General features: G+C 44.8%; 5 protein-coding genes across 5 annotated transcripts; 3 read left to right on the top strand and 2 right to left on the bottom strand.

Annotated features, from left to right (window-relative positions):
* Positions 1-629: 629 nt before the first annotated feature.
* On the top strand, positions 630-1812 carry PADG_08510 (uncharacterized protein; the record flags this gene model as incomplete). Its single annotated transcript, XM_010765523.1, has 3 exons — positions 630-696; positions 1047-1533; positions 1650-1812. The coding sequence occupies 3 exons, from the start codon at positions 630-632 to the stop codon at positions 1810-1812; spliced, it is 717 nt and encodes a 238-aa protein (XP_010763825.1).
* Positions 1813-2617: 805 nt separating this feature from the next.
* On the bottom strand, positions 2618-4538 carry PADG_08509 (uncharacterized protein; the record flags this gene model as incomplete). The annotated part of the gene is made up of 6 exons (XM_010765494.1): positions 2618-2758; positions 2869-3139; positions 3212-3522; positions 3589-3607; positions 3681-4279; positions 4338-4538. The coding sequence occupies 6 exons, from the start codon at positions 4536-4538 to the stop codon at positions 2618-2620; spliced, it is 1542 nt and encodes a 513-aa protein (XP_010763796.1).
* Positions 4539-5879: 1341 nt separating this feature from the next.
* Positions 5880-7940, bottom strand: PADG_08508 (uncharacterized protein; the record flags this gene model as incomplete). Its single annotated transcript, XM_010765493.1, has 3 exons — positions 5880-6134; positions 6222-7519; positions 7823-7940. 3 exons carry the CDS (start codon positions 7938-7940, stop codon positions 5880-5882), a joined length of 1671 nt encoding a protein of 556 aa, XP_010763795.1.
* A 3248-nt stretch (positions 7941-11188) lies between these two features.
* PADG_12471 (uncharacterized protein) lies at positions 11189-11654 on the top strand (the record flags this gene model as incomplete). The annotated part of the gene is made up of 2 exons (XM_010765541.1): positions 11189-11283; positions 11309-11654. 2 exons carry the CDS (start codon positions 11189-11191, stop codon positions 11652-11654), a joined length of 441 nt encoding a protein of 146 aa, XP_010763843.1.
* Positions 11655-11664: 10 nt separating this feature from the next.
* Positions 11665-12310, top strand: PADG_12470 (uncharacterized protein; the record flags this gene model as incomplete). The annotated part of the gene is made up of 2 exons (XM_010765540.1): positions 11665-11782; positions 11910-12310. 2 exons carry the CDS (start codon positions 11665-11667, stop codon positions 12308-12310), a joined length of 519 nt encoding a protein of 172 aa, XP_010763842.1.
* Positions 12311-12812: the final 502 nt, after the last annotated feature.

Here is a 12812-nt window from a genome sequence, read left to right as displayed (position 1 = left end):
CTCTCTCTCTCTCTTTCTCTCTCTCTCTCTCTCTCTCTCTCTCTCTTATATATATATCTACTGCAGATGTACGGAGTATATATTTGCATGATGCATTCCACATAGGTCACTACTACATTCAGACGGAACCCCTGAGATAACACCAAAATGTACATAGTCAGGTATCTAGACACAATCACAATTACTACCACAGCCCAGTTCTCTACACAGTCGTTCTACCCATATACCTAGAATAGCCCGCCACAAGCAATAGTGTGTGGCATTACCTGGTAGTAACCGCCTTTTTTTAACCGCCTTTTTCGGCAAATAGTTACAACTTAGTTAGTTACACCCGAGCTTGCTTACGTCATTCCTACTCCCCCGATTGCCGAGGTTACTGTCACGTGCCGCACCGGGCCACTTGGATCTACATCGGAGATTCTGCAAGGAAAGAGGCTTACTAATATCTATCTAGACCCCTTCCGGCCCTTTTATTTTGGACTTCTACTCTGCACATACAGCTCTATCTTCATCTGCATTTCTCCTCTCTACGTATACAGCTGTATCATCATCGCGCCAGGAGATTGCTGCTGGTTGTCCTATCCTAACCTCCTTTGCCAAACCCCCTTTGCCTCACACACGTCGGCAATATGGTTGTCACGGCTCTCGCCCACCACCCAACGGTGGCCCATTACCTTAGATTTGTGGCTACTACGGGTATGTCCATTGCCCCCCTGTTTCTTTTGTTCCTTTGTGGGCAATTCTCCTCCTTTGGTCGTGTTATCTGTTTTGTTCGGTTGAGGGGGCCTTCAAGACAGCTGCCGAAGAGTGTAAAGAGATCGCCGGGGCGGTGGGGGCGGTGGGAAGGGGGAATCAACTTGCCCTCTCTCCCCAGATGAAACCCCCCCCCCCCTCTCTTACTAACAACTTTATATATATACACATATATACATCTTAAAACACTCCAATCCCCTTTCCTCCCTATCTAAAAGCAAACCAAAAGAAGAAGAAAGAAAGAAAGAAAGAAAGAAAAAAACAACCACTAACCCAAACTCACAAATATCCAGTTGGCCGCGACAAGGTCCTCCGCACCCTCCAATACTTTTCCCGCTTCTACGCTTGGTACCTCTACCGTACCAATAACCCCCAATCCGCCATCGCCCCCTTCGAAGCCATCAAGAAGCAATTCGGCACGACACGTAAACTGCTCCGCTTTGGCAAGAACATCGAACACTTCAAAGCCGCAGCCGTAGCGCTAGACTCGCGCTCGCCAGCCGCCAATGCCGATCCGGTGCTCAAATACCTCGGCATCTGCCGGCAACTGGGCTACGGCATCTACCTGTCCTTCGACATGGTATCCTACCTCGACTCCGCTGGCATCCGCAAGTTTGCCAACGCGAAGAAATTGCAGGCTAGAGCGCAGCGGGCGTGGTTGACGGGGTTGCTGTGCAGTGCGCTGGCGGGAGTGTATTCGTTGTGGATGCTGAAGGAGAGGGAGAAGGCGATTAACAAGAAGGATGGCGAGAGTGTGGTTGAAGGGAAGAAGATTGAGAAGTTAGTAACTGTCCATCTATCTATCTGTCCTTTATCCTCCCCGCCCCCTCTATATATATATGTTCTAGTCTCCGCCACATTTTACTAACTGTGTTCCCTTCCGCGCCCCCTTACAGAGAACGCACTGCTGTCCTCACACAGCTCGTCTCCGATTGCTGTGACATCACCATCCCCAGCTCCGGATTGGGCTACGTCAATCTGGATGATGGCATCATAGGCCTGGCCGGTACCATTAGTTCACTGATCGGGCTGCAGAGTGCCTGGAGAAAGACAGCATGAGCACAACTAGGTTTTCCTTCGTGCTGGAGGAGGCGGCTTTGTTTGATTAACTGACGAACCTGCTTTGAGCTGAGTTCGCGGGTGTGTTGGCGTGTTGAAGAAACAGATACCCACCCCTGGCGAGACCGTGGTCAAGAGGGATGAAGGATACATATACATATGATACTTATTATTTCATTTGCCTTTTTCATTTTCTTCTTTCCCACCCGCTCCCTTTTTGTCCCCTTTTCTTATTTCCGTGCATGCAGTGCCCGTTTGCTTTCACATCGTTTTTTTTTTTTTTTTTTTTTTTTTTTTTTTTTTGTTTTCTTGTAGCATTTTACTTTCTCGAAAAACACTTTCAACTTCAATTTCTACATTCTATATCTGAACTTGCCCGACGATCATATTTATCAACATGTGAGCCAGTCATGTCGTCATGTTCCGACGACATCAAGAATTTTATCTACATCGTCTCTCATCCCTATTTATCTTGAGTGGCCCGGGATCTGTTTTGCTTTCCGTGGACGAGTGGTCGATTAATCCTTGACATCCTGACACCCGCAATGTGTAACCTTTCTTAAAACGCTTTACCATAGATACCTGCCCAAAGGGGACCCTCCCCCCCCCCCCCAGCCATGCTCTCAACCAGAATTCTCATCATCACTGGTCCAGATCCCACCACTGCTTGAAAATGGCAGCCTACACGTGTCGCACGGCGCCATCTTGCAAGAAGAATGAATAAAATAAAAATCGTTATGGATTGACCGCTTATAGTACATGTGCTACGCTAGCTTCAGCAACAGTGTCGGAAGAATGTATGCCTTCAAATGCTAGCACTGCCGCCAGAGGAATCGCACCTCTGTCGTTCCAATTCCCGCAGCTCCTTACTTCCCATTGTGCTTGTATCATAGCCGTTTTCTTCTAGGTAGCGACGAAAGCGCAAGTCTTCTAAGGTAATTGTGTCCTATGCGTAGAAAATCTGTGCGTCAGTTATGAATGCACCAACACACACTCACTCACTCGCACACACAAGTGTATATATAGAGAGAGACAGATTGGAGTGAAGAAACCCACCTGCCCAACGTGTGGCAACAAAAATATCGCAATTCCAGCCGAAAGGATGCACAGCGCGCTTGAAACAAAGAAGGGGTCCTGACCCGCGCGCACCTGATTGGGCGCGTTTTTCTGGATGATCGGGAACAAATACGTGCCGACAAAAGCGCCTACTTTGCCCATCGCAGCTGCGATGCCGTAGTACTGCCCGCGCACGGCAGTGGCACAGGTTTTGGACGCGAAGATGCCGACGTTATCGCCTGGTCCGAATTCACCAAGTGAGAGGAATATCCTGGCCGCGTTGTCAGTCACGTAAGCCACCCTCAGGGCAAGTATGAATGCAGAGGATGGAGAAACTAGTTACCCATAAACAACGACGAAGGCTGCAACGTGCTGCGGAGTAGCTAAATATTGATAGCTGGCTGACATGATGAAGCCAATGACTCCCTGAGCGAAGACACCAGCTGCGAGTGTGTAACGGGGGCCGATCCAGTCGGAAACGAAGGCGCCAAGGATGGAGCCGGGGATGTAAAACAGGTTGACGACAGTGTTCCACCCAAAGGATTTCCACAGGGGTGCGGTGTCAGCGAGGACCAGCTTGAGCCAGATGGACGAGTAGATACCGAAGGCGTAGACGGAGAAGTTGTAGATGAACCAGATGGCGGAGACAACAGACTAATACTCAGTCAGTGGGTCTACCAAAAACAGTCATGAAATGTAGATGGCAGTTGATAGGTTTACCAGTCGTCTCCAGTAAAGTCTAACGAGGGATAGTTAGCACATATAAGTAAGCCACGAAATTACCCAGGGTAAAATTAAAGTGAGATACATACTTGATAATCAACCAAACAGGATAGGTATGCAGTCTCTCCCGATTAAACTCTTCCGGTTCATTCAGCTTAAGTCGCAAGTAGCACAAGCTGAGCGGCGGAAGAACACCCAACCCCAGCATAACGCGCCATGCGGCACGCAAGTGATTCTCCGTAAAAATAAGAACCAAAATCATCGGTACAAACGCGGCAACAACGAACCCCAAGTTAATCTGGAGGTTCGTAAACATGATGAACCAGCGGTTGCGGTGGCCCTTTTTCAGTTCACCTGTGCTTTCTGCCGCTGCAACACTACCGGCGGGGTACTCTCCACCAATGCCCACGCCTAGAAAGAAGCGATAAGCGGTTAGGGCGGCGAAGAGGCCGTATGAGCTGCCGTTGATGCCGTAGGAGCCCGCAGAGAGAGCTGCAAAGACAATAAGGATGAGAGTGGAGATCATCAGGGCCCATTTGCGCGAATAGTGGTCGCTGACGTAGCCGAAGATGAGCTGGCCCAGGACGGTTCCAGCGAAGGAGATTGAGGGGACATTTTTTACGGCGGGGGAGTTTATGTATGAGTCTGGATAGAGGGTGCGTAGGATGGTATTGACTGAGCCGATAATCTACAAGAGGAGTTTTAGTGATATGCTGAATTTCGGAATGGATAGATACATGACATACATTGTTCAAGTAACCGTCAGAGAAAAGTCCAGCGCCACAGGCGATGATGGGCCAACTACGTTCCCAGCGACCTTTCTGCAGGTTTTCAAGGTCATTTTGGGGATCAAGGTCGATTTGAGGTTGGGCGGTGACAGTTGCTTCAGTGGTCTTCTCTTGGGTTTGGGAGTCTCTCTTTTCTGTGGCAAGATGAGCTTCCGACATAGCTACTAGACGTGTTGTTGTTAGTGGATGGGATGAGCCACTGGCACTGAAGGAGAAGTGAAGTTGAAGTGAAGATTTGCCACTTTTAGACACTCTCAAACACCCAGAGCTGATTTTATGGGGACAACGAGCCAGCGCAGGTTGGTGAAAGGTAAAGACCCAGCAGAGCGGAGGAGAGCCCAGGGTTCTTAGTGTTATTCTCTCTCAAACTTACTCGGCTTGGAAAATAAATTAAAAAGGAGGATAAAAATAAATGAAGGTAAAACTCAAACTTTACTTCCTCCAGGGTTAACAGGGAATAGGGTTCGCACCGGGACACCATGCATTCCTTTCCACAGCCCCCAAGCCTGGTTGTTGCAATCTTCCAATCAGAGTGACACCTTAAGACGCATGGAGAGCTGATCCGAAAGCTGGCTTTGGGTTCTGCGAACTGTATTCAGCCATCCAGTGGATGCCGGAAAGCATATTTACTCCGTAAAGTAAACCGAGAAAGGCCCTCGTTGTCCAATAACGGTGAATCCTCTAGAGCATCCCGAAGCAAGGACAAATTGGTTCGGACGCTTGAGTTTCGTGGAGATTTAAAGATTACTTCGCAGCAACGAACCATAAAGCCACGATTGGCTAAAAAAGCTTAGCCTGGTTAGCTAATCGGGCAACCGGTTAACTAACTAAACATAAACAGCAACTTGAACTTACGGGACGGGGAAAAGTATACCGGATGGGGTACCGTGGCGGGTTGAACTGACCAGTGCCTGGGGTTTCTGGCGCTTTGTGTTCATTAGCCACTCGGTTAGCTTTCGCGGGTTGCCAGGGTTGAACGCTCGAGTCACCCGGGTAAAGGAGCAATGGGAAACTATGAGCGATGATATTTAACATCAACTAGCCCATGGTTTCCGACAACTCAAACGTTGCAGCAGCGTTGACGAGTTAGGCGATGCAACTTTGATGCGAAACTGACTGCGGGCTAAACTACTTGTTTATTCGCTAACATACTGGCGCTCGAGTGATGAGGTGTGAAAATTAGAAGAAGTACAATGGCATCGTTTCAAGCGAATTTCAGTTGGGATATATATATCACATAATTGGATTGAAAATTGTCCAAAAAACGCGGGCGCAAGAGGGGGTACTGTGCCGAGAAATGAGGGAAAACCAAAAGCCCAGATGGGGGAATGAGAACGGGACATTGGGAAAATGGAAGCTGAGCAGAGAGATCTATCAAATGCTCCAGGATATAGCCCCAAGATATAGCCCAAAACTTACACGGTAGAAATGATCCAGAAAAATAACCACAATATCAGTAAGAATAAATAGAAAAATATGGACATTAAAACGGTTAGATCATCATCTAAATTCATCCATGAATTCCTTGTGGAACTTGACGATGCGATCCGTCCATGCAGTGCCTGGTGCTAAGAACGTGGTGCGGAAGTGGAGAGTGCCATCTTTCTGACCGAAGCCGGATCCAGGGACGACGCAGACCCCTGTGGCATCCAGGAGGCGGAGGGAGTAAAATTCGTCCGGTTCGCGGTTGGCTGCTTTGGCAGCTTCGATCGCTTTGGGTGGTAGATGGATGGTTGGGAAGAGATACATGGCGCCCTAGACACATAGGAGGACTTGGTTAGTAGAGGACAGAGTTCTATTGGTAGCAGTAGGTTATGAAACGTAGAAGACGTTAATTCATACCTTAGGTTCTTGACATTCAACGCCCTCCATCTGCTGGAATGCCTTGTAAAGGGTTTGGGCACGCTGATACAGGCCGTCTCGAATGCCATTATACTCTTTCTGGTATAGCTCGAAACTGGGATCTCCTTCAACTGGAGGGTTAACCATCATCTCAACGAGACACTGTCCAACGACTGGAGCGCAGAGCATGATACTGATAAATTTGTAGATGTTCTCCAAGACATCCACGTGGAAGCCGACGAGTTCGATATAACCGCCTCTGTGACCACATTCACCAACCATGCCTTTCGAAATGCTGTGCAGCGATGCTAGTTCGACATGATCATATTGACTCGGGAAGTCTCGTTGGAGTTGTCGCAGGCGCTTTTTGAATGAAGTAAAATCTCCCTCGAAGACGTTGGCTTGGTAGACTTCATCGGCCAAGATCACGAGGTTGGATTCGACTGCGACATCGATAACACCCTTGACCGAGTCCGAGGATAAACTAGCACCGGTTGGATTTCCAGGGTTAATGACCACGATGGCACGGACATCGATTCCATCCTCCTTGGCCTGTGAAATGGTTGATCTGATCCCATCTACATCGGTACCCCAATTGTCGCTTTCGTTAAGATAATATGGCACGCATTTGGCATTTAACAGGGACAAGGTGGCAGTATAGAGCGGATATTGCGGAATGGGTACGAGCACACCAGTTTTTGGGCCAGCGCAGAGCACATGGAGCAAGGTGTTGACTCCGGACGATGCTCCGGCAGTGAGATAAATACGGGCCGGATCCGCGGGGAAGCCATCGCGGCGCTCGATGAATTTGGCAACACTCTCCCGTATGACGGGAACCCCATGACTCTGGCTGTATGCGCCCACGCTTTGGACACCTTTCAGCAGCCTCTTTGCTCTGTCAATGACATCCTGTTTGTAGCCAAAGGAGGTCTTCAGCGCTTCCTCATTTTCTAGCAGGGCCGGGTGCTCGAGAATGCTAAGGACCTGGCGGAAAAACGTGATGGGTTTTTGGTCTAATTGTTGCGGATTTCCGATATTGGCGAAGATGACCTTGTCGAAAGGGAGCACGTCTTGGATATTTTCCTTTTCAGCATTGGCCAGTCTCTCACGATATTCCTCCGCCTTGACGGCTAGTTCGCCACGGACCGCATACTTGGCAGCCAAAACATTGGGATTGATGTTGCCGCCATGAAGACGGCCTTTTGGTTCCGATTTTGAGACGGAGCCCATATTTCGAAGTTGGAGGTGGAATATTGGTGAAACAGACGGTGGCGATGAAGAGGAAATGCGGAGAAAGCCTGAGATTTAAAAAGTGAGAGTGAGTCTAGCGCAGGCGGTCAAGTTCCTGTCGGATGGAGACGGGAGGCTAGGATATGGGGCAAGGCTAGGGCCGGATGAACCCGCTGCTCGCCATTAGGTCATTTTCTCTTAGATATTTTCTCTCCGCTTCCCACGTTTTCATTTCCCTCCTCCTCCTCCTCCTCCTCCTCCTCCTCCTCCTTACTTGGCGTGCGGGAGAGGGGCAACCGGCAGTGGTATATAGCTCGCAATGAGCTACACCTGATGCTAACTGGTCGTAGAGGGAAAAAAAATGTGCGTACCTTGGAGAGCTAGCAACCGGGATCTTGTACAATGAGCATCGACTGGAATCGACAAGGGGTGGGGGCGACGGTGGCGCCGTGAGAGCGAGCAGATATTCGATATATGTCGATTCGCCATGCTGCAAGATCATGTAGTTTACATAACTATATTTTACAATTGTTGCGTCGAAGCACATTGGGCCTGGTAACTGTGCGAAATTATTAAAGAGCTAGTCCTGATTAGGAAGGCCGCTAGCTACAATGGTAATGGCTTTAAACTTCAACCTTATTTCCACCAAGCTTTACAGATCTGCCTGTAACATATTTAACTTTTGAAAGAAAGAAAATAAAGAGAAAAAGAAAAAGAATAAGAAAAGAAAAAGAAATAGAAAAACAACATACTTATTTCTTTATCATGCAATAATTTTATTTATTTATAATATAAAATTTTGCATTGAAACTTTATCTGAAGCTTGTAAAAATAATAATATAATAATAATAAAATATAGAAATAATATAACAGAACTAAAATATTTAATAAATTAACTATAAAATTTATATTAAATTTATATAGTTATTAAAATATTATAAATATTATATTATTTTAAAGTATAAACTTATTATTTAATATAAAATAAATTTAAAAAAATAAATTTAAAATATTAAATATTATTAATTAAATTTTTAACTAATATAATTATAATAAATAATTATTATTTAATTATAATTTTAATTTAAAGTTTTAAATATATTTAAATTTAAATAATATTATTTTATTTATTATATATAAAAATATTATATAATTATAATTATATATTTGAAAATTTATCAATATTATTAAAATTAATATTTATATTTAATTAATTAATTTATTTAATAAGTTTATTAATTATAATATAAATAATAATAATAATAATTTTTATATTTTTTAAAAATTTTTATAAAATATTAAATAATTTATTAATTAATAGAATTTTAAATATAAATATAAATAAATACTTATATTAACTAATAAATTATTTATTAGATTATATATATAATTTAAAAAAATTGAAAATTAATAAAATTAATTTTATAATTATAATAATAAAAATATTATAAAAAATATATTTATTTAAAAATAATATAATATTTTAATATTAATTATAAATATTAAATATATTAAATTAAATATAATTATTAAAAATTATAAGTTATAAAATATTATAAAATTATATAATATTATTTTAAATTTTAAAATTTAATTTTAAAAAATTTAATTAAAAATTATAAAAAATAATTTTTTATTATATAAAATTTATATATAAAATTTATATTTAAGTTATTTACAATTTAAAATAGAAAGTAAGTTATAAATTTTTATAACAAATAAAGAAAGAAATAGTTATTAATAACTTATATTACTTACAAATAAAAATAGTTCTAATTATAAAATGGTATTGATTAGAATTTGAAGTCCTTTTTTATAACCTCACTTCACTCAAATCACACAGGTCCAGGCACTTCTCATTTCCAAAAATAAAGGGCTCATCCTGATCGTGACGGGTGTACCATTCTTTAAATACCGCCATGTTCCCTCCCTGAATAGTGATCACGTTGTTGTTCATTTTTCTCCTCAGCCTTCTAATTTCCGTTTTTTACGCAGTTCTAGGCTGATTGGATACAGACAATCTGCTTCAATCCTCTGCTAAATTCACTAACAAAGTGATGACTGTGGTCCACTCCAAGGGGAAGGGTGCTGGTCATCAGAACAGCTTCACTACGGGCTTACCTGCAGTCACTTTGGAAGGGCATGCGAAAGGCGGGGCCTACCGAAGAATATGCAGACAACATTTAAAAGTGGCGTGAGAACGGTCTGGAACAAACTCTCTTTGTCGGATTATGTTACCATAATGTTAATGTAACATATCTTTTTCCTTTCTGTCCTTGCTGACTGAAGCCAGGTTCTGCCCCAACGGGTTTGACATCCCGGAAGTGAAGGCATTCTACAACTGAAAGTTTCATATATTTCTCCCTGGAGGCCATCAGCGTGATCTCCAACGCTACAGCGCCTGGGAGAGAAGTTCGTGTTCAAGAAAATATCGCTTACGACCGCATTCAAACATATCAACCGTTATTTCTTTTTGAATACTCTAGCTATGCCGTATCACTACGGAAAGACCTCTTAATCGAGGGACGGATGAGGGTCCGGGAAAAGATGGCTTTTGTTCAGCCGAAAAAGTCGGGCAAGATGACTTGGCCCTACCTCTATTTCTCGTATTCATCAACCAATACTTCTGTCCCATCTCACCGCCCCTCCGGGATTATCACCTATTTCTAGTTGCCACGAAATTACTGGTGTTCATTTACATAAGTTCAACGCCTCCCCATCATCATTTGCTTGAAGTTTTCGTCTTTTCAGAAAGGATCAGTCCTTGAGGGGAGAACTCCATGCTTAGTCATTTGCAAGAGAATGTTAGGTGATAAATATTGACTACCAGCCAGGCTTTTCTCCCCTTGCAATTAAGGATCTTTTATGCCGTCAAAATGGCGGAACTTTCACAGTGAGATGGTGACGTTATCAAGGAACCATCCTCTAACTGACTCAGTCAATTGTTTACGAGGCGTGCTTCAGGAAGCTGAAAGAAGCTAGGAGTCGCGTCTAATTTCCTATGATGGCGCTGTTGATAGCCTTGACCAACTCTATCAAAATGAGATTTCAAAACCTGTCTACCCTTAACAGGGAGAGGATGCAGAATACAGCCCATACAGCCTTCGCTCGCGGATAAATCATGGAAATATGGCGTCTGATCTAGCACACTTATTCAAGCACCTCCAAAGGGTAGAAGGAAACCACTACCGGATGCTGGTATCCCTGGTCATCCAAAGGCCAACAGACGTTGAAATCCAAGATGTCGAAAAACGGAATGTTGACATCTGTATTTAATTTCATTGACACTGTCTCACGAACGAATCCATCGGTGAGCGTCCCCCCCTTCTTTGACAGCACGCTAGTCAAATCTACCTCGTCATCGCAGAAACAGCGTGGGTTGGTGAATCTGAAAATCTTCGAGGAGATACATGACTGCACATTTCAAGACGTCAAGGGCTTCTTTGACAAGTCCCTTTGAGGGAAAAGACTGGAGCAGCAGAGCAGGTACCACATCTGTCATCTGTTGATGGCTGCTGGCCGCAGACAGTGATGGCAATTGGGCCCAGTTTCCTGATCCTTCTACGCATAATGATGTTCTTGCCTGATGGTTTCATCTTCAAGAAGACCTTCTCCCAGAATCACGCAGCACCTACTTCACCACGGAGAGCAAAGCAAATCTTACCAGTTCGAAGGCGGAGTGACACAAGTCAACCTTCTTTTGAGAGCTAGGGGTGGGAGCCCCTCACAGGACAAACATGACTGAAGGCACGTCCTGGTGGTTGGCGAGTTCAGAAAGTCCCAAGGAGGAGATCAGGGCCAAAGGAACACTCTGCTGCAGATGGGCCACTACGTGTGTGAGGTCTTTTACCACCCAGCCCACCCAGCGGTTCGTCCACGCATTCGCTGTCTGCGGGACCAAGATGGATGCGTCGGTGCTTGACTGCTCGGGTCCCTACAGCTCAGAGCATCATCAATGCCTATGAGGACTCAAGACAGTTCTTTCAGGTGCATGTGGGTTATACCACGATGAGTGATGAGGAGCTGGGACTGAACACTTTAATTTCTAGGGATGAAGGCGGCAGCAAATCAATAACTGCCAGAGGACCTGGGACCTCAGAGGAAATGGTGCTGCAGCTGGGTGAATTGCATTTCTTTCAACATGCCATCGTGTTTTGTGGGACCATATGTTTTCTTGCAAACAAGGACAGGTGGAAGGTGTAGTCTAGTTCTCATGGGTATCAGACAAGCAGCACCCGGAGGTGGAACTCCTCGAGCTAGCAGGTCAGAAAATGTCCAAGGGGTCCCAAGAATTATTGGCCACAGCACCATCACCAGCGTCGCTGACATGAGTGCGACATGGCTTTGATGACACGCACCAGGTCTTAAAAAAAGGGGGCCCCCCCCCCCCCCCCCCCCCCCCCCCCGGTGCAGCCTCGTTTCATCAATCTCAGCCCCTCACCGAGTCCTGTCATTTAGATATCCGTCGAAAGTCATCTTCCAGGAAATGCAGGTCCCCAGATGAGGGGATGCAGGCGTTCAAACAATCGTATTTCATCAATCAACCATCAAGGGACACCCGGGAAGAGAATGAACCAGCTTTCTCCATTCACTCAGCGCACAAGCCGAGCCTCTTCACCAGGAATGGTGAAGAACTCCATGACGACTGTGTCCTCTGGTGTCTGGTAATCTCACCTGCTGGCTGGGCAATCTATGACTACAGGTCATCCTTGGAGCTTCTCACAGCGCTTCATGATGCAACAGAGGTGCATCGATCTCTTCACCTGGATGGGAACATTCTTCATCAGGATATTTCAGAAAACAATATAACAATATCCGAACCGATCCTCAAATGGCGGAAGGTCACTGAGGCATGCTAATTGATCCGGATCTTGTCAAGGAAGTCAGCAGTGAGCGCAGCAGCGCACAGCACCTGACTGGCACGATGGAGTTCATAGCGATTGAGGTGCTGCTCTATATCGACATGATCTTGAGTCGTTCTTCTACGTCCTTATCTGGCAGTGTGCCGGTCAACGGTTGGGAAAAATTACAGCAATGCAGAAGTTAGATCAGCTACATGGCTGGTCAGGACATATAGTATAGTACACAAATGATGCGCCGGAAAGTCATGAGAAAAATCACAAATACCAAACAAGGCATAAGGAACTGGTGGATTTGAACGCATCCTAACAACTGAATTTTCTTCGCCGAGCAACAGTTTACTTGAGAAAAGAGTGGTTCACTGATTCCCACAGGGATGCTGCAAGATTTAAGCGAAGCGACCATGGGTGCAGATGGATTTGGAGGATATTTTTCATCTGAGTTCCCCAAATATCTGAGTTTTGCCAAAACTCTTTGCAGAGCTATACGAGAGATTCTTTC

The sequence above is a fragment of the Paracoccidioides brasiliensis genome, assembly GCF_000150735.1.
Source record: "Paracoccidioides brasiliensis Pb18 unplaced genomic scaffold supercont2.18, whole genome shotgun sequence".
NCBI lineage: Eukaryota > Fungi > Ascomycota > Eurotiomycetes > Onygenales > Ajellomycetaceae > Paracoccidioides > Paracoccidioides brasiliensis.
The sequence above is the reverse complement of the archived record's forward strand: the minus strand, read 5'-3'. Positions and strand labels throughout refer to the sequence as shown.